This window comes from Phaseolus vulgaris, chromosome 2 (genome assembly GCF_051622355.1).
Source record: "Phaseolus vulgaris cultivar YP4 chromosome 2, ASM5162235v1, whole genome shotgun sequence".
NCBI lineage: Eukaryota > Viridiplantae > Streptophyta > Magnoliopsida > Fabales > Fabaceae > Phaseolus > Phaseolus vulgaris.
In genome coordinates, this window is record NC_143499.1 from 1,250,068 (window position 1) to 1,269,540 (window position 19,473).

General features: G+C 29.0%; 1 protein-coding gene and 1 long non-coding RNA gene across 2 annotated transcripts; one reads left to right on the forward strand and one right to left on the reverse strand.

The window, feature by feature from the left end:
- Window positions 1–987: 987 nt before the first annotated feature.
- Window positions 988–2,422, reverse strand: LOC137809579 (bZIP transcription factor 53). Its single transcript, XM_068610693.1, has one exon. The coding sequence runs from the start codon at window positions 1,824–1,826 to the stop codon at window positions 1,299–1,301; it is 528 nt and encodes a 175-aa protein (XP_068466794.1). The 5' UTR covers window positions 1,827–2,422; the 3' UTR covers window positions 988–1,298.
- Window positions 2,423–13,859: 11,437 nt separating this feature from the next.
- On the forward strand, window positions 13,860–14,589 carry LOC150028926 (uncharacterized). Its single transcript, XR_016519021.1, has 2 exons — window positions 13,860–14,191; window positions 14,297–14,589. It is a non-coding gene; the product is annotated as an uncharacterized LOC150028926 (long non-coding RNA).
- Window positions 14,590–19,473: the final 4,884 nt, after the last annotated feature.

Here is a 19,473-nt window from a genome sequence, read left to right on the forward strand (position 1 = left end):
AGAAACTATTTAACAATAATAGAAAATAATATAAACTAATTTAGAAACCAAATTTCTTTTTAGTTTCTAAAATGGTCTCTAATTTAGTTACTATTACAACTAATTATTTTGGTTTCTACAAATTAGTTTCTATTTCATAATTTTCTTGTAGTAGTGTTAGAAATTGTGAGAAATGTAGATAAGATTAGAAATGGTGAGAAATGTAAATGTAGAGTTGGAAAGTCTCATAGTGAAGGTTCACTATGAAGACGAGAAAGATGGACAATATATAACGAAAGAATTCACAAACTCTTTTGAAGGATAATGTTAGAAATCTTATGTTGGTTGACTCGTATTTATAAGATTTAGATATCTTCGGTATAATATATAAAAAGAAATGCCTTCAAATTTATTATTTTTAAGTTTTGAATTAGAAGGGTTCTTAATTTCGTTATGTCGTGTATGTCACTGCAAGAAAAAAAAAATTTAAAAATAACATTACCCTCTTATAATATACACGTTCGCTACAATAGAAAAGATAACAGGAGAGATTGGAGAAGGCATTTGGATATTAACGAAACATTTAATTGGCCATGCTTCACAAGCAATATTGGCACCTACTGTTTGCATCAGAGCTATTAGAATTGAGTTATAGAATAATGACATAAACATTATATGAAATACTTTATTAACAATTATCACTCACTTTCATTTTTTATTACATTATATCACCAATTATAAATGATTTAGTTCTAGCATTCATGCAGCGCACGTCAGATCTATGTTGCTTTGAACTGAGTGTGCGTATTTTTACGCCATTGGACTCCGATCGGGTCAATATTATGTCATCTGATTTTCTGTTGTATTTCTTTCCCTTTTACTCTCGGGTTCGCTTTCATTTTTATTCTTATTCTTATACCTATGATTTGGACTCTGCAGCACAACCTTGCCTTAACGAAATTGTTTGTGGATGAGATAATATATGCATAGTAATTTTTATAACGGAACTTTTTATTTAAAGATTATTAATTTCTTATTAACTTTTGATCAGCAAGCCACCACAAAAAGCTACATTCACACTAGAATAACTAAAACACCAAGTAATACTTTACATAGTAATAACTAACTAATAATAACCCTTCTGGTTTTGAAAAATTAGAACAAGGATGTGTTTTCCAAAACCGTAACCGTGTTTCCAAAAAAAGCACCGGTACCATCCACCCTACTTCACCTTTAACTACTCTCAATATTTTACACAGACAATTTAGTTACTTAAGGAAGGCCGAATTGTGAGTATTACTTTATGTGGTTAATGGTGATCAAAGGTTCATTCTGCCAATATTGCAGGGCCATGCAGTGGAAAACGGTTGCAATTGTCGGAAAAGCAAAATTTGATTTATGTCGGCCAGTTTTTGGCGGAGCAGGGTTCGTTCGGACCGGAGCCACTCGTTTTCGGTTCGTACGCGGTTATAGTGGCGAAGGAGGAACTGCAACCCGCTGTTCAGTTCCCGGTTTTCAACCCTAAACAGGTTCGTCTGGTTCCGTAGGTTCTCTAGGTGTCTCTGTTTACGCATGCGTGACCTTCGGGCAGAATCCCGGTTCGATATCATTCTCCTTCGTTTTCGGTCCTCCATGAGGGACACGACCCGGTTCGACTGGTCCGAGGCCAGGTTTTGGTCGGCGGCGGTTGGGGTGGGGTCGTCCGAAGCGGAACTGGAGGTGACGGGGTTGGGGCTAGTGGGGTTGAAGTCCAAAAATTGAGCTTCATCCCAGGGCGTGAAAGCATAGTCCAAAGCGGGGAATGCGTTTCCCTGGAAAGGCTGGGAAGCGGGAAGAGCAGAAAACATGGTTGGAAACTAGGGAGTGGAGGAAGAAAGGAGGGAGAAAGGGAAGAAACGCAGCTTTGGGTGGTCGTATTTATGGAGATGCGGTAGGGCTAAAACTACGTAATTAGTTACAGTTAAGAGGGCATTATGGGGAAAATGGTGTTGCAAAACCTATGTTGTACATGGGATGGCTTTTGAGTCAGTAAGCACTAGGGTGGTGGAATTACTTTTTTATTCGGTGACCTCAGCAAGCGGGTCCCTGGATTTTAAGCTTACTGATGAAGGTAAAATTAGAAGCTGGGGTCCACGCTTGACACGTGTGAGAGTGTGTCTATGAGTGTCCAATGATTGGGAGTATATGTTGATGACGTTGATCCACCGTTCTAACCCGAACCAGTGCTAGCACTAGCGGGTGCTCTACTTAAACACACTGCACTTAAACCATCTAATTCTTCATTCATTCATTCATCACATCAATGCTCTCAAAGCTCCTGTTACCAGTACTTTAATTTGGTTAAACAGAATAGGTCGTGGTGGCGCATACGCTAATTATTTATTATTATGTGTATCATTAATGTAAAAGTACTTGGTTTTAACAATAAATTAAACTATTTTATCATGTCTATCCATCTCCCACTAAGTTAAAGGCAGCAAAATGGTTAACTGCAATTGTGAAATTAATTAGTGTATGATTTTGTTCTTTCTGTTAGTTTTGCTAGGACAGGATATGGATAATCTGTTACGTAGTATTAAATAATTAAATAATGTGTATGATATTTGCGTTGCAATACACGTATGGCACGTGCCACACGCACGTATGTGTGAGAGACTATTGTCCGGAGTATAAAGGCAAAAGTCTGAGGTAGGAGAATCTCTAGGTTGCTAGAATCATAATAGGAGTTGGAAACAACGTTTAAAAACAAATATATTTTCCTGCTTTCTCTCTCTTTGCCGTTTGTTATTGACTGGTTTAATATTTTGTAAGAGATATAAATAATTAAGGTAGTTAAAAGTTAAAAAGTCACATTCAATTGCTGTTTAAATAGCTTTATAAAATTATTATAACTTGATGAGATTAAATTTTATTAATTATATATTTCTTTGGTTTATTTTTTTTTTATAAATTAATCAAGTCAATTATAATGAAGGGAAAGGGACTGATGAATCTATGGTTCAAACTTAATTATTTGTAACCATGGTTACAATTAAATCCACAAGTAAAACAATATACTTTCCAAAAACAAAACTTGATAGATAAAGAATAAATTAAATAAATAAAAGTATTTAAAGGATACTCAAATACTTATAAAAAAAATATTTTTCATACCTTTCAGCAACCTAACATTACATAGATCTTACAATAGATCCTTCAAAACTTTACCATCATAGAGTTTGGAACCAAAATTCTGGACCAAACAAAAAGTATTGGCTAGTGTCTTTTAAAAATGCTACTTGTATACTTTCAATGGAGACCTACTTAAGGATGCCACTATCATCTATATAAATTATTTTTCATAGCTTCCAGCAACCTAACATTACATAGATCTTACAATAGATCCTTCAAAACTTTACCATCCATAGAGTTTGGAACCAAAATTCTGGACCAAACAAAAAGTACTGGCTAGTGTCTTTTAAAAAATGCTACTCATATACTTACAATGGAGACCTACTTAAGGATGCCACTATCATCTATGATTTATGCTTGGTGACTTTAAAATTCATTTTGGAACATCAAAAGTATTCCCTAAATAGAGTTTAATTTTTGAAGCAGAGATTGAGTCATTTTGCGTCTTTCTTTTCCATGTTTGGATTTTAATAACTAACCATTTATTGTTCTTTGAAAAATAATGTGTTTGTAGTCAATTTTCTCCCTTCATTGATATTTAATAAATTTAAAACCCTTTTAAGCCATTTGATAAAATGTTCCGTTTTAGTTAGTTTCTTTTCTGTTTCGTTTTAGTTACTGTCTTTAGTTATTGTTTTTATTCTAGATATTGTTATTTTATTCTAGGTTCTTTCCTTTCTAAATAAGCGTCCCATTCCCTTTTTGCACTGGTCCACGTACTATATATCTATATACCTTCTTTTTAACGAATAAGAAATAAGAAATTGTTTTTGTTACTTCTTCATTGTTGTGCAATAGGGTTTTCATACCCCCATCTCTTTCATGTTGTGCCTTTCACAGTAATTGACTTGATCACTGTTCATCATCTTTATTCAGGAAGTATTATTTTGTCTTGACTTTATTTTAATATGGTATCAGAGTTCTTCAATTGAAGAGTTATGCTGCATTCTCTTATATTTTCTCTTTTTTCTTCCTTTTTCTCTTGGTTTATCTTTTTTCATCTTTTTTTGTTGTTCTTTTCAGTTAAGGAAAGGAACAATCTGACCAGACCTACCTTTCTCTACATCCAAACGAAAACCTAAGGACTTCATTGGTATCACCGGTCCTCAATGCTACCAATTACCACTCTTGGAGTTCATTTATGATGACACTAAGCGCGAAAAACAAAATTGAATTCATCCTTGGGACATATCCATGGCCTGGTGCAAATCACTCAACTTTTCCAGCTTGGAATCGTTGTAACAACATGGTTGTTTCTTGGTTAGTACATTTCATAAGTGTCAATGTATTTATAATTGAGAAAATTGAACACTTTGGAACTTAATTGTTGCTTAATGTCAGAAAATTACCCTAATATGAAAATTATTGAATCTAGTTATATATTTTAAATCAGAAAACAAATGAAGAAATTTAATCCCAATTTTTATGTAAGTTTCATATGAATGTGAAGCATTAAAAAGAAATAAAGAAAATACTTATAGATTGGATCACAAGAAAAAGCAAAGAAGGAAATTTAAAGGAAGCATCTCGCTCAAGCTAGAAGATTTAGCTCAAGCTAAAATTATTCAGATTAAGTTAATTGTGTAGTACTAAACTAGCTCAAGCTAGAATTGCTCGCCCAAGCTAAAACATCACCGAAAGATCTAGCCTAAGTTAGGTTAACTCGCTTGAGCTAGATTTCATTAAATAAATTTTGAAACAGAGTTAAAATAGGAAAGAGAAGAGGATATTTAAAAAAAATAGTGAGAGAAAAAGAAAGAAACTCTGTTTTGGGGAAGAGAAATTTGTTGTGATCAACCTTCTTATGCAATCCAAATCAGGAATGAAGATTGGACAAGCTATCATGAGGGACTAAGTGCTTTCAAACTTGGAATTAAATGTAATCTACTCTGATCAAATATATTCTTGGTGATATATATATATATATATATATATATATATATATATATATATATATATATATATATATATCAATTGAGGACTTCTAGTATCCATCAAGTGTCACAAACAAACATTGGGACAAGTAGATTTGACAGTGAATGTTTGTGTCTTCCAAATAAGACTGCCAACATCAATGAATCTTGTGTAGATATTGATAATGCTAAACTTTGTCATTTTTGAATGGGACATTTGTCTCAGGATAGGTTTAAAATTTTGTCTTCATATTACTCAAATATTTCTGTAGGTTCTATTCATCCTTGTGAAACATGTCATTTTTCTAAACAAAATGACTTTTCCTTCTAATTCTACTAAATCAACTCAATTTTTTTATCTGCTTCATGTTGATATATGGGGTCCTTTTAATCATGTTTATGTTGAAGGGTATAAGTATTTTATAACTGTTTTAGATTATTTTACCCAACATACATGGATTTGTTTAATGAAAACTAAAGTTGAAACACACACAAATTTACAAAATTTCATCGATATAATTAAAAATCAGTTTAACTGTCATTTGAAAGTATTAAGAAGTGATAATGACTATTTTTTTTAATAGAAAATGGATTCTTCATCAAAATCTTATAAAAAATAATAACTTATCAAAACCTCTTCCATACTCACATAAATCATCCCCCAGAGCACAAATTACAACCAAATGAATAATAAAAAAAAAAGGCTCCACCCTCCCTGCTGAAATAATACACCCTTCAACAAATGTATTGTACACTATTGAAAACTCTGATTGATTTTATAATCAAGGATATTGTGATCATTTGAAAGCAAAAAGAAATGCAAAGATATAGAAGAATGAATATTCTCTCAGCTACAAAAGGAATACAAAGAATGTTAGGGAACAATTTCAAATGTCTAAAATTTTTCTCATATCTAAATATTACTCTGCCAAAATAAGCATACAAAATCAATTATATATATAATAATTAAATATATTACAAAATAAAAATATTAAATATATTATAAAATTTATAAATAATTTTATAACATAATAAATTATACATTCTATATATAAATAGAATTATATACCTAATCGATATATATAATCGATTATATTATATTATTGAATTATATACATAATGGATTATATATTATACATAATTTTAAAATATTTTTAAAAAAAAATTAAAATATAAATTAAAAAATTAATAATTAATTTTTTTTATTAAATAATATTATCATTTATTATTTTATATTATTTATTATCAAATATTTAATAATACTGTTATTAAAAAATAATAAATAAAAATAAAAATAGTTATTTTGTATTAAAAAGTAAATGTATATAATAATATTATTATTAATTATAAGAAATAAATATATACATTAATTATTTATTTATTATTATTACTATTATTTAAATATTTTTAAAGATATGAGTAAATTTCTAAATTTACATTTTATATATTTTAAAGAAATTAAAAAAAAAACATAACCATCACATTATAACATTATTTACAAATTTTAATAAATTTTCTTTCACAAATTCAATTTATAAATATCTAAATTCAGACAAACTTACTTCTTTTACACTTATTTTTTTCTCAAATCAATTCAACTTTCACTTTTTTAAATCATCATTCGTCTTCTACCTGCTGCTGGTGTGAATCAGAACATTCCCTTCCTGACAAGGATTAGAAACATCCGTATAAAACCATTTCATGCCAAACCAGGAAAGGAAACAGGCCGTTAGTTGAGATTCTGCTCAGTCACGTATATATAGCTGGTGAGAATAACTTCTTCATTGTTCCAGCTATTTATATTATTATTTGGAGAATCGGTAGGGCACGCATTCCATGTACGCAAGTTTGAGTTAAAAGACTTCAAATAGTGTAACAGTTTTGAGGAGTATTCTTAGGCTGAGTTTGTAAATGATTACTACAAAGCTACAACATCCACAAATATGCCCACAACATTGTAGAAGACAACAAGTTACGTCAAACGACTAATTAAACAAAGTGACCAACGCATCACTGCCATGGTTAAGCAACATAAACCAAGCTTCAAGAGACCTTTCTCACATGTGTGGCTGGCTTTATTTTGAGGGGTGGAAGTACAATGATTGCTGAAAATTATGGCAAAAGGAGGAACGCGGTAAGCAAAACCATGTGAACAGGAAGGAGATAAAAAGTGAGGAAGGAAAGAATAGCATAGAGAAAAAAAAGTAAGAAACAACCAAAAAGATATTTTGATGAAAAAAGTAAAATAATCAAGAAATGAAAGCTATAGCGAGAAAGAGATTTGCAAGGGGTTACTTTAGCTACCTCTTTTGCTTTTCGCTTCGTAGTCTGGTCCTATTATGTTGAAGGAAACATGAAGCACGAGTTTACTATTGAAATCGCCAAGACCACGCAAATCCCTCACATTCACGTGGATGGAGATGGATTATCTTTAACACATAAATCAATTACCTACCACAACCAAATTGATTTAGATAGGAATCAAAGTAAGTAGTTACTCTTGCATTGCTTTTTGGAACAGTGAGTACCGAACGACTGATTAGTCGAACACCTAAACGGTCTAATGGTCTTTTGACAAAAAATGGTATTTACGTCATACCAAAATATAAGAACATTGATCTCGATTAAAGACACAACAAAACAGGATTAACATTTATTGGGTTTAACTGGACCATTTTGGCAATACAAGGCCCATCATAGTAGTATAAACAAAGAGGGACCCTCATGATAAAAGGTGATGTGATTCTAATTCCTGAACTAAATTGTTATGATTGATCTCAACTAACTTAGAGCATCGGAGTGTCTTTGCAAATATCCTATATCGAACACGGCGGTTAGACTAGAAGAGAAGACAAGAGAAATTCGACATGGGACATTCAATTTCGGATTAATTGAAGTATAAATGTTATTGAGTTAATTACAAACAAAATTACTAGTTTTCTCTATTATTTATAAGCATGCAGACATTTAATTGGGTAAAAAGTTCATTTTTCACATGTCAAGGATGGACCACCCATATGGAATCAAAATAGTTAGAAGGTTGGATTTTCTTACATGGCCTTTTCAATCTTCGATTTCTATGGTTCTAATTTTCCAAATTACAATAGGGATACTTAAGTTATACTTTGACACAAAGTTAGTTTAGGTTTGAGTTAAAGATACAAGTTTAGAATAGAGTTTTATTACCTTTATAATGGTTTGTATTGGTCCTTTCACTGTATGAATGGTTAAGTTAGGCCCAATAGAATCCAATTGTACCTTAATCATGATTTGTGGGTGTTTACAATTTAGTACTCGTTAATGATGTTAAATCTTGTGAATTGTTTGGAAGGTTGTTTGTGTAATGTGTGGAGTTATCAGATAGGTATCACTATTCAACAACTTGATAATACACTTGTCCCTTATACTCAAGTGAAACGAAAAGTTTAAGTGAAAGAAAAATCATTTCTTTATTTGACTGATGTGTCATCGTTCAATTGTTATGATTTGTTTCATGATTTACTTAACAACACCTCATCAGTTTTAAGTATAAATATCATGATAATAACACATGATTATTTTGTAGTTTAGATATAGTGTTTAGTGAATTGTTTCCTACATCTACATATTACAAACTTTGACCTAACTTAATATGGTTTAAGATTATAATCTTGATATACAATATTGTACTTTTTAGAGAAATTATATTTGGACATTAAAAAAAATACATTCAATTAACAATTATATTAATGATATATTAATATTTTAAGTTAAAAAATAAATTACAAAATTAATATTTTGAGTTGTGTATCCATTTATTATACAAGATATAAAAAAATTTCAAAACCTTTTTAATAAAAACTCTCTAAAAAAATCCTTTTAGTATTTAATCATACTCATAGCGTTTAAAATTAAAAAGCCAAGACTTTTACTCTTAAACCACCGCAGGTTTTAAGCTGACAAATTTTATCTCACACATATCAACTTTAGAATCTTTGTCTGAAATGAATATTAACATTAGGTTTTCCACTTATAAATATATCATGGTGCGTGATGTTTAACTTCTTCAATATTTGAAGAAACTTTTTTCTTCTAAAACAATTGCAAATCCCAAAATCACCACTGATAAAAAGTTTAATTCAATAATTTGTATATCTAAATAATTTAGTAATATTTTCAAATCAAGCAAACATAACTCTTTGATGGAAAAAGATAACAATATCCAACATCATAAAGTCACCATAACTATTATTGGGCTTAACTAAGTTGCTTGTATTAGACTATGCTTACAGGACTATTTCTTCCTGCACCTCCATATCTTCTTCTGACACCTCCATACACAACATGAAAATACATTTTTATCCTTCTTGTGCCACCCCCATAGAATAATTTCTGGATTATGTAATCCGGAAACGCATTTGGAAAAAGACTTCCGGATTACATAATCCGGAAGTTAAAAATGACTTCCAAATTATGTAATCCGTAAAGTAATCATGCATATAAAAAAAGACTTCTAGATTATATAATCCAGAAGCTAATTACAAATTTGAAAATTGACTTCCAGATTATGTAATCCGAAATATTAAAGAGGGGTAGTTTTGGAAATACGAAAATCTATGGAGGTGAGAGAAGAAGGTATGGAGGTGCAGGAAGAAGCAGCTTGTTTACATTGCGTAGTTTTCTTTGGAATTGGTCCTACATAACCCGAGCTTGCTTTTGTCTTTACATGGAAATTTGGACCTCTTTTTTGGATTTTTTTTTCTCTGTCACCTTTGTAAACCAGGCCGAACAAACACTCCTGGTATGTCTCTGTAGTCTGTTTCTTCCTGTACTTCTATACAAAACGTAAAAATATATATTTTTTTTTTCATCCCAGAATAATTTTCGGATTATGAAATCTAAATACATATTTAAAAAAAGACTTTTAGATTATGTAATCTGAAAGTAAGTTAAAAAAAAATTCGAAGATGCATAAAGAAACAATCGTCTCATATCGTTCTTGACCCACTATATCCACGTTGAAAAATAATCCGCAAACAAACTCATTTAAATATGTAACTAGTAGAATTAAGAAACAAGGAAAACCTCCATATGAAGTTTAAGCACATCAACTCTTTCTTAAAGCCCCCACTGAAATTATTAGTCACATTCTAACAAATGCAAAACCATTTTGAAATAGTAAATATCATTTGGACATCTAAGGTATACTAATATTTTTGTTTTTGTTAACAAATTATTACATTTTTTCACTTAAGTCTATTAAGATAATTCTAGTTCATGTTTTTCGAGCTAAGCCTTTATTACTGTAAAATAAATTATATATATATATATATATATATAGAAAGATAGATAGATAGTTATTAATTATTAAATAACCTATATAAATTTAGTTATTTTCTTTTGAGAATCGTTGATAGAATATAAAAAATTGTTATTGTAAATCTTATTAAAGGACATTTTATAATAAATAAGTAGATATAACTTTAAATTTAAAGTCTATTTTTAATATTATATTAGAGTTATTTAAATTTTAAAATTTTATTGTATATTATATTATATTATGATGTTGATACCAATATGAATGTAAAGGGACGTTTGAGTCTGTCCAAAATAAATTACAGAAAATGAACTACAAAGGGACCAACTAGTCAATTCTGTGTTTTAGTTTTATTTGGGAATTCCAAAAAAGTCAGAAATGTTACACATTTTCTTTCTATGTATGGATGTTAATTTTCATCTCTGGAGTCCACAAGATAAAAATGACGCAAAAAATGGAGATGGTTGGAATAGGCAGGATGCAATAGTGACGGGTGACTTAAATGAATATTGAAAGATAAATAACATTATGCATGAACATTTGTACAAAAGATTATATAATAAAATAGAAGGAGAAACGATGATAGAGAAGAGAAGTGAATATACTGTAATATTTTTTTAAAAACCTAAAAACTGTTAAAATAAATTTGCAATATAAGTGTCATAACTAACTAACACACACTAAAAAAAAGAGAAAAACCAATAAAACCTAGGTGATAATAAACAAATATTGTTTGAAAGAGGTGCTAATGTTTGACTCTCTGTCCAAGATTTTGTTTTCTAGATTACGTACAATTAAACTTTGCCGAAAGCTGCATCCTTAATTTGACATAACACGTACACTGACAGTGAATGTGGATTTCGAGTTTTAGATCCTCACGCGGTTGGAGTGGAGGATTCTTGTTTTTTTTTTCTCTTTCTTATTTTTGGTACAAATATTTTGTGACATAATTTTTCTTACGCATGAAAGCAATCTCAGATACAAGACAGGGTCGAAGGAAGGAAAAAGTGGCTAAAATTGAGCTTGAAGAGATACGTAAAGACAACATTTGTGATATAGACATAGATTAATTGTCCTTTGGAGATGATTTATGTACATGAATTTGTTGTCACTGGAGTATTAGGGATCATATTCCATTTTTAGTAATCCTGTCTAGCTTGTCAAGATTCACCACTCACCACTCTTCTATTTGCACAACCTCATCAATTACAAATCAGAGGCTTGACAACTCATCATCACACGAGAGGACACAAGGTTATGTATAATACAACAAGGCTTTACTTTGTTTTGTATGTAAGTTTCTCTACTCATTAGATTTTTTTCCGAGAATTTTTTTTTGTCTTAATAGAAGAAAACTATGAAAATAAAATTATGTAATAAAAAAATTATAAAAAATGATAGGCCAAATCATCATTTTTTTATCTTTCTATTACTATTTAGTTAAATTTATTGTTTATTAAAAATGTTCAGTTTTATTTTTAATTTTCAAAATAATTTTTTTTTCTAATTGAAATTGATATTATAGGGTTGTGAATAATAACATTAACGAATAGAGTAAAAGTTTTCACTATATTTATTATTTTTGAAATTAAGACTTAAATATACTTTTTTTGATCTTCGGAGCTTTGGTTCCTCTTGAATTTTAATAGTGGATTTAGCTCTCTATTTTTTTAAATTAAACAATTTTGATCTAACATTAATATATCATCTGATAAAATTTTAAAAAATTATAAGTTGACTATAATCTGAATTACTATCTTAGTAATTAATGGGCATTAAAATTACTTAGTTTTAAAAAATTGAAAACTAAATTCACAAAAAAAAAACTAGAGACTAAAATTGCATATTCACAAAACTATAATGCCAAATCCAATGGAAAAAAACTATAATTCAATAACAATTACAATTTTAAAAATAATGACATTTTTAGGGCAATTATATTTATTATTTAAAAATTAAATTATAGTACAAATTTTAACTTCTAAAATTTGGAGATTTAAAGTAATTTTACAATAAAAACTTATAATTTATAACTGTTTAGAACTATAGTATTTTGAAAACGATCATAATTTTACTTTACTAGATTATATAATTTAGCAAATTAACATGTATAATATTTTAAATTATTATAGTTTTATTTCATTCAATTTGATAATATAATAATTTAATTAATTTTATTCATATAATATTTATAATGTCATTTTCATTAATATTTTAATTTCAATAAAAAGTGTATGAAATAAGTTCCATAACTAATAGAGACGGAAATACATTTCGAGTTAGTGTGGTAAAGATTAATGCTGCAGTGGTGGTTTACATAACTTATACATTCTAGTAATTTTTTATATAAATCCTATTATTAAAAGTCCATAAGGTCGATGCTCAATTATAAATTGAATGCTCGTCATCTCAAAACAAATTAAAAATTAAAGAGACAGTTTCTTAGTTGCCAATTATGAGTTAAAACATTAATATAGTTTAGCATACATGTATCTTTGGATACATTTTTACATGTTGCTGGTCAAAATAGTTTTTTATATAACTGTTGAAAAAATTATTTAAAAATTAACATATTCGTTATACATAATAACTTTTAATTGAATAATAATGTAAGGAGACTTATAATATTTGCAAAAGGGCATATGGATTCTCTTGAATTTTTTGTAATATTGTTAAAAGAAATAATATAAAAATTATGTAAGTTATTAAATTAAAATTAGTTTTAAAAATAAAAAATAATTAGTTACTATATTGATTAAATTAAATATTATTTTAAATATTGAAAAAAATATTAGTATTTAAATTAATTTTTATTATTAATAAATAATTTATAAATTCATATCTAATTAGTTATTAATATTTTAATTATTAATCATTTATATTTTAAAGTTGATAATTAAAACTTTGATAGTTAACTAGATATTATTTTTTTTTATTAATAATAAAATTTAATTTAGATACTTATATTTATAATGATATAAGCAATGTCAACTCAAAGTGTTAATCTATATAATTATATAATTAAAGGGATAAATAAATTAGATATTCAAACTTTATTAAAAAAAATGTTATACTTTGAAAAAGAAAAATAAATGCCAATCTATGTAGTTAAATTAATAAATAATTATAATGAAAATATGAAAAAATCATATTAGATAGTTTGAAAATCTTTTTTAGACACATTCATGCAAAGTGATGTTGCAGTAACTAACAAGTCATGCAGAAAAAATGTAAAAGAGTTGATTACCCAGTTATTTGGGCACTGCCAGAAGTAAACACTACACACATTCACATTGTTTCTTTATTATTCCTTTCTACATTTTTGTTTCATGTTTTCTGTCACTCTTTCCCTCTATATCTAAAAACAGAGACAAAGAAGTAATCCTATAAATAACAAAAATTCCATCTTTGTTTCGAAGTTCGAATCTTTCTTTTTCTTGCTTTGTTGTTTTGGTTCATTACTAGTGGTTCTGCCTGTCTTTTGGTTCTGCTCAAAATTTCTCCACTATTGATATGACCGTTTATTTCTTCTTAAAATAAGAAAAAGAAGAATACTTTTTTTGGTCCTAGAGAATTTCACTACCGTTCCATTTAATAAATTCTCTCTTCACCTTTCAAAGTCCACACTTTATATCCTATAAATTGACCTGCAACCATATCTTCAACACACAAACTCTCTCCTTTATATCTCTACCATCTTTCATTTTTCTTCTCTATTCCAAAACCAAATATGAGAAAGGTCACAGCCCTGTTATTCATGGCTCTGTTTCTCAGCTGCATGATCACGACCCATGCCGCACGCTCTAAATCATCTTTTGGCAAAATAAATCCGGTTAGTCGTGTTTAATTGTTGTTCTTGTTCGATTTTACATTGGTTTTTTTCATTCTCACTAGATATTTTTTTAAGGTCTGATTCATATGTTTCTGATACGCGTAGGATCTTTTGACCGAGGATAGTTGCGACGATACTGATGATGAAGAATGCTTGAAAAGGAGGACACTTGCGGCAAACCTCGATTATATTTATACCCAGGACGAGAAAAATTAATCAATACTCAGCTATATTGTTATATGCTACAATAAAATTTGTATTAGCACACCATTTCATTTGTTTTTGTTTACTATTTATGTATCCTAATTATCTTTTCCTGTAAGATTACAGATACTTATTTGTACTATTTCATTATTTAAAATTTAAATATAAATAAATATCTATAATATTTACATTTATAATATGTTGCCATATTAGAGGAGCAGAAAATTTTGAATCATTTTATAAAAATTTATTCAGAATCATCTTATAAGATCTTTACGTTATAAAATATAACATTCTACATTTTGAGACTTAAGAATTTATATAAAATTTAAAATTATAAACAAAAAAATGATTTTTTTCATTAACTTTGTTTATCTATAAGATACGCTCTTCTTACATATATATTGTGTACACAATTTAATAAACTTTGCTTCAACTCACTAAAATAAAAATAAGCTGCATATCATAGAGTGGTTCCATTCCATTGATGAATATGTGCTTAACTTATCTATAAGCACAAGTAAAAAAATAAAAGAATAAGAAGATAAAAATGAACTAAACATTTCTGAAAAAAAAAGAATTTAGATAAATATATGATAAAAAAGGTCAAAAGAAAAGTTATGACATTTTATTTTATTACTTTTCTTTTAAAATTACTCATGAAGAAAATTGTTTAAGTAAATAGTAATTTTTGTTATATCTTTAAATGAGGAAACACGATATAGAAGGAAGAGCATATATTTGTGACTTGCTAGGAGAACTATTTATTTTAATTTCTATCCTTATCCCATACTTAGGCCATAGTTTATTTTTGAAGCCATTATTTCTAATTTTTGTATAGATATTTTTTAGAATAAATGAAAAAGAAAAAAAAGAAGAAAAAAGTCCGATTCACAATAAAAAAAAAATGTATATCTTTTTGTATTTTATTAATTACATAAAAAATGGATCTGAATTGAGAATCCCTAAAATCACTATTACATTATGTGGAGCTACTCAGTGTATCAAGTATAGTACAGGTTCATTCTACATAGAGAAGATCATTTTGTTTAATGTAGCAATCTAATTGAGAGGTGAGATAAATGAATTGACAGAGGAGAAGAAGAAATAGAAATGAGTTGACTTGTAGGAATAACTATAACTTTGAATTTAATGCAAGTTATTATTGTTGTGTACTTGTGTGCCTCTTGAGTCTTGAAGAGAGTGATGACATCGATGTTCCGTTGATATTTAAGATACTGCATATGCTATTTAAAACTGGCATCGAAGAAATAAACTGGTATTTAAAGCACTGTGCATGCCTTTGTATGTGTTGCAGGCATTAACTTCCCATAATTCTTCAATAATTATTGAGTTGTCTTCTCAAAGTACTATAAAGAAATCTAGGAGAGAATCCGTGACTGACAAAGTGATACATGATACTTTCTTCATGAAATTTCTTAATTAAATAATTAATACACGGTGTTTTAGATTTTATTTTTTCGTTTGGTTTTCATTTTTAATGAATAAGGTGAAACTTTTAGCCATATTTGGACGAGGGTGAGAGAGTGAGAATGAAAAAAATTACATTGTTTTATGGTGTGTTTGGATGTCCATATTGTCTCATGAGTAAATGTGTTTAAATTGGGAAGTGAATATATATGATAATTTAAGAGATTGAATGTGTGAAAATTTGAAATAGAAGTGAAATTATTTGGATTTGGATATCTGAGTGATTTTTTTTAATAAAAATTTTTATGTTAGGTACCACTATATAACTTGATATCTCAATTAGGATAACACATCATACATCATGTAATAACAATTATATATTATTAATGAAAAAAAATTATTAAAAAAAATAAAAAATTATGAGTGATTAAATCAAAACTCATAATATAAAAGAATTTAAAAATATAGATTAGAATTAAAATAAATTTAATTTAAATATTAATAAAAATACATATTAATAATTAAAATTAATTTTATTTATTTTTATCATGATATAAAAAAATATTAGTAATTAATAAAAAATTATAAACGTTATATACATATATTAAAATATAATTTGTATATTTAATCACTATATAATTTATAATAATGTATAATTTTAATCACGCAAACAAAGTTTTAACCAAAGAAATTACATTATTTTTTGTGTTTTTCTCAATTTTGTTTTTTGTTTTATCGTTTTTTCAACTTTCATTGTCATCTTTTCATCCTCACATACTCGCGTACATTGATACAAATAGGCTATTAATTTAGAAAAAAAGAGTTTAGAGTGAGAGTGTGTTTAGATTGGAGAAGGAATTTGTGGAGAAGCAATCGACACATCAACAATTATACAATTAATTTCACGTACTATCAAGGTCTACTTTTGTCTATATGGGTACAATTAATATATGACAACTGAAAATTGTCTAACCAATCAAATTTCGTTCTCCTTAACTTACTTCAAATTAAACAGTAATTGTTGCCCACAGATTGCGCAACCGCACTCCACAAACTTCTTTCCTCTCTCAGCGAAGTCGTTCCATCTCGTGTTTTTGTTGGTGGTTTAGGGTGATGACTCGACAACTTGGTGAGAGAAGGGTGGTTTCTCTTGACCGTGCCCTGGATAAGAAGTTAAGTAATTTTTTTGGTTTTTGGATTTGTAGTTTCGTTTTTTCTTTGGATTTTTATTTCCACAATCATATATATTATTCCAAACAATGTAGTCTGATAGTTTTACAAAATAGAGAATTTGTATTTTTTTTCCATATTTTAGATTATGGAATCTGTAGAAATCCCAAATTGGGAAATTAGTAAATCTTTCGAATCCAAGAATCCATAAGTCAAACAATTTATTTCGGATCCAACAATCCATAATTCAAAAAAGTATTATGAATCCACCAATACATAATTCAAAATATGCATTCCAGATCAGAAATCCATAATTCAAAAAAATCATTCAGGATCCACCAATCTGTAACAAAAATTAGGCTTTCGGATTCAGCAATCTGAAAATCAACAATTTATGAAAAAAATTCTTTCAGAACACCTCCTCATCCGAAAAACAAAATGATCCACTTTCAAATTGATGAATCCGTAGCATACTCCTAGACCCCGATTTTCAGTAACCTCTAGAAGCTAAGCAACACTTCGGCAAGGCAACCCACTTCTCCACCTTGCTCCGTATAGCTAAAATGACCTTCCACCATCGTCTGAGATGAATGAAGAAGATGAACAATGTCAAACAAACTCCACCATGGTGTCCTTTTCCAAATAAATGGTCAAGTCCAATTTAAGGATTTATAAAATTGTAGGGTTTATAAAATTGTAGGGGTGCAGGAAGAAAAACATAAGGGTGCAAGAAAATAAAGGCAATAAGAATAGTTTGTGGCCATTAGGCCCAAGGACTTTAACCAGTAAATCCAAAAAAGGTAGGGCCATGACATAGAGGAGCACAAAAAACATCTGATTTTGAATGTGGATTAGGACAAGGCTAATTCTCCGTGCACAATATCAATTGTGATGTGCACCCAACACCTGTACAGAAAATGTCTATTTTATCCTTTATCTTCCATATATCCATATTCACAACACAAATAAAACAATTCTGAATATGCAAATCTAGAACCGAGATGTGCCTTCTGGATATGACTATCCGCAATACAAGAATGTCTTCCCGACATGAAGATCTGGAAGCTCTTTTTCATTCCGAATACAAAAGACCAAAAAAATGACAAGGGCAATTTGGAGTTTTAAAAAAAATATGGGTGCATATCACAATTGCTCTGAAAGGAGAATTAGTCTTAGGACAACTTCACACACAATATTGCACAGTAACACGTTACCATTGTGTGGAGGACATGGAGAGGATGGTGTATTGGGATCAGAGTTCATTGACAAAGCCACCACCACACCATCAATAAGCATAGTAATCTCGTGCTCATTCACAAAGCCAAAATTGTAGTCTCAACAAGAGATATCAGATATGTATTTTTAATACATATCCACATACAACAGTTACAACTACTTTAATCATCTCTTTCTTAATGAGGTGAATATCAGTATTGTAATATTCAACCGTGCATATATTTGTTACCCATTTTTATTTTGATTTTTTTTTCCAATAAATCATGTTAGACATTATCATAAAGCTTTGACATCCAACTAAGTTACAGATATTCTAAAACTTTTGCGATCATTTACTATCACGTCAACATTTGTAAAAGAAGAAATAAAAAATATACAAACAAACAAAGGAGCTAAACAAACCTACACCAGAAAAGAAAATTAAACCTGAAATCCTAGAGATAACATTATCTCAAAGAACTAACATAATTAAACATCAAATAGTTAAAAGAAAGTTAACGGTAAAAGAACATTAATAATTGAGTAATTATTTATAATTTAATTTTATAAACTTATGCCTTTTATTTAAATTATACTTTCTAATAATTTTTTTACTTGAATTGTGTTTTTGAAGCCGCAGTCGACAACACCCCAATGGCATCCCTATAGGGTTTATTTGGTGAGGGTAATAACGGGGTTGAAGAAACAGAGCTTAATGGCGTGGGTGAAATAAGACGTGGAGAAGAAACAGAGGTCATTGATTTTGGAATAGAAAGAGCTCTGCGAACCAATGAAGATGGTCTGAGCTTGGGTAACACTAGCATGTTTACACTTTAGTATCAATACTGATTTCTCCAGTAACGTTCTCCTTCAATCTTCTATCCATCATGGTAAAGTTGGATCCAACCTAGACAGCACCCGTTGATTAGATCGCAATTCCCATTCTCAAAAGAAAAAATTATCATACAACCCATGTTCATCTAATTGATACAAACAAAATAAAGTAATAATTAACTAACGTCTTTATTTGGCAGTGCTTCCAAATTCCTTTTACAAAAAACTAAACAACTAACTAGATTACAACTGATATAGCTTCTAATTTTTTAACTACCACATCATTACTATTCCTATCATAATGACAGTGTTGCATGGCTCGTCAATAAAAGTTAGTTTTAGCTGTTCAAATGCTGGTTAATGTGAAACTAGCAAACTATATATCAAACTTGCATAAGCGCAATTTCCTCTGCCATTGCAAGCCAGAT

Excerpts from the sequence above, each read along its gene's own strand:
- LOC137809579 (XM_068610693.1), bottom strand. The coding sequence starts at position 1,826 with ATGTTTTCTGCTCTTCCCGCTTCCCAGCCTTTCCAGGGAAACGCATTC.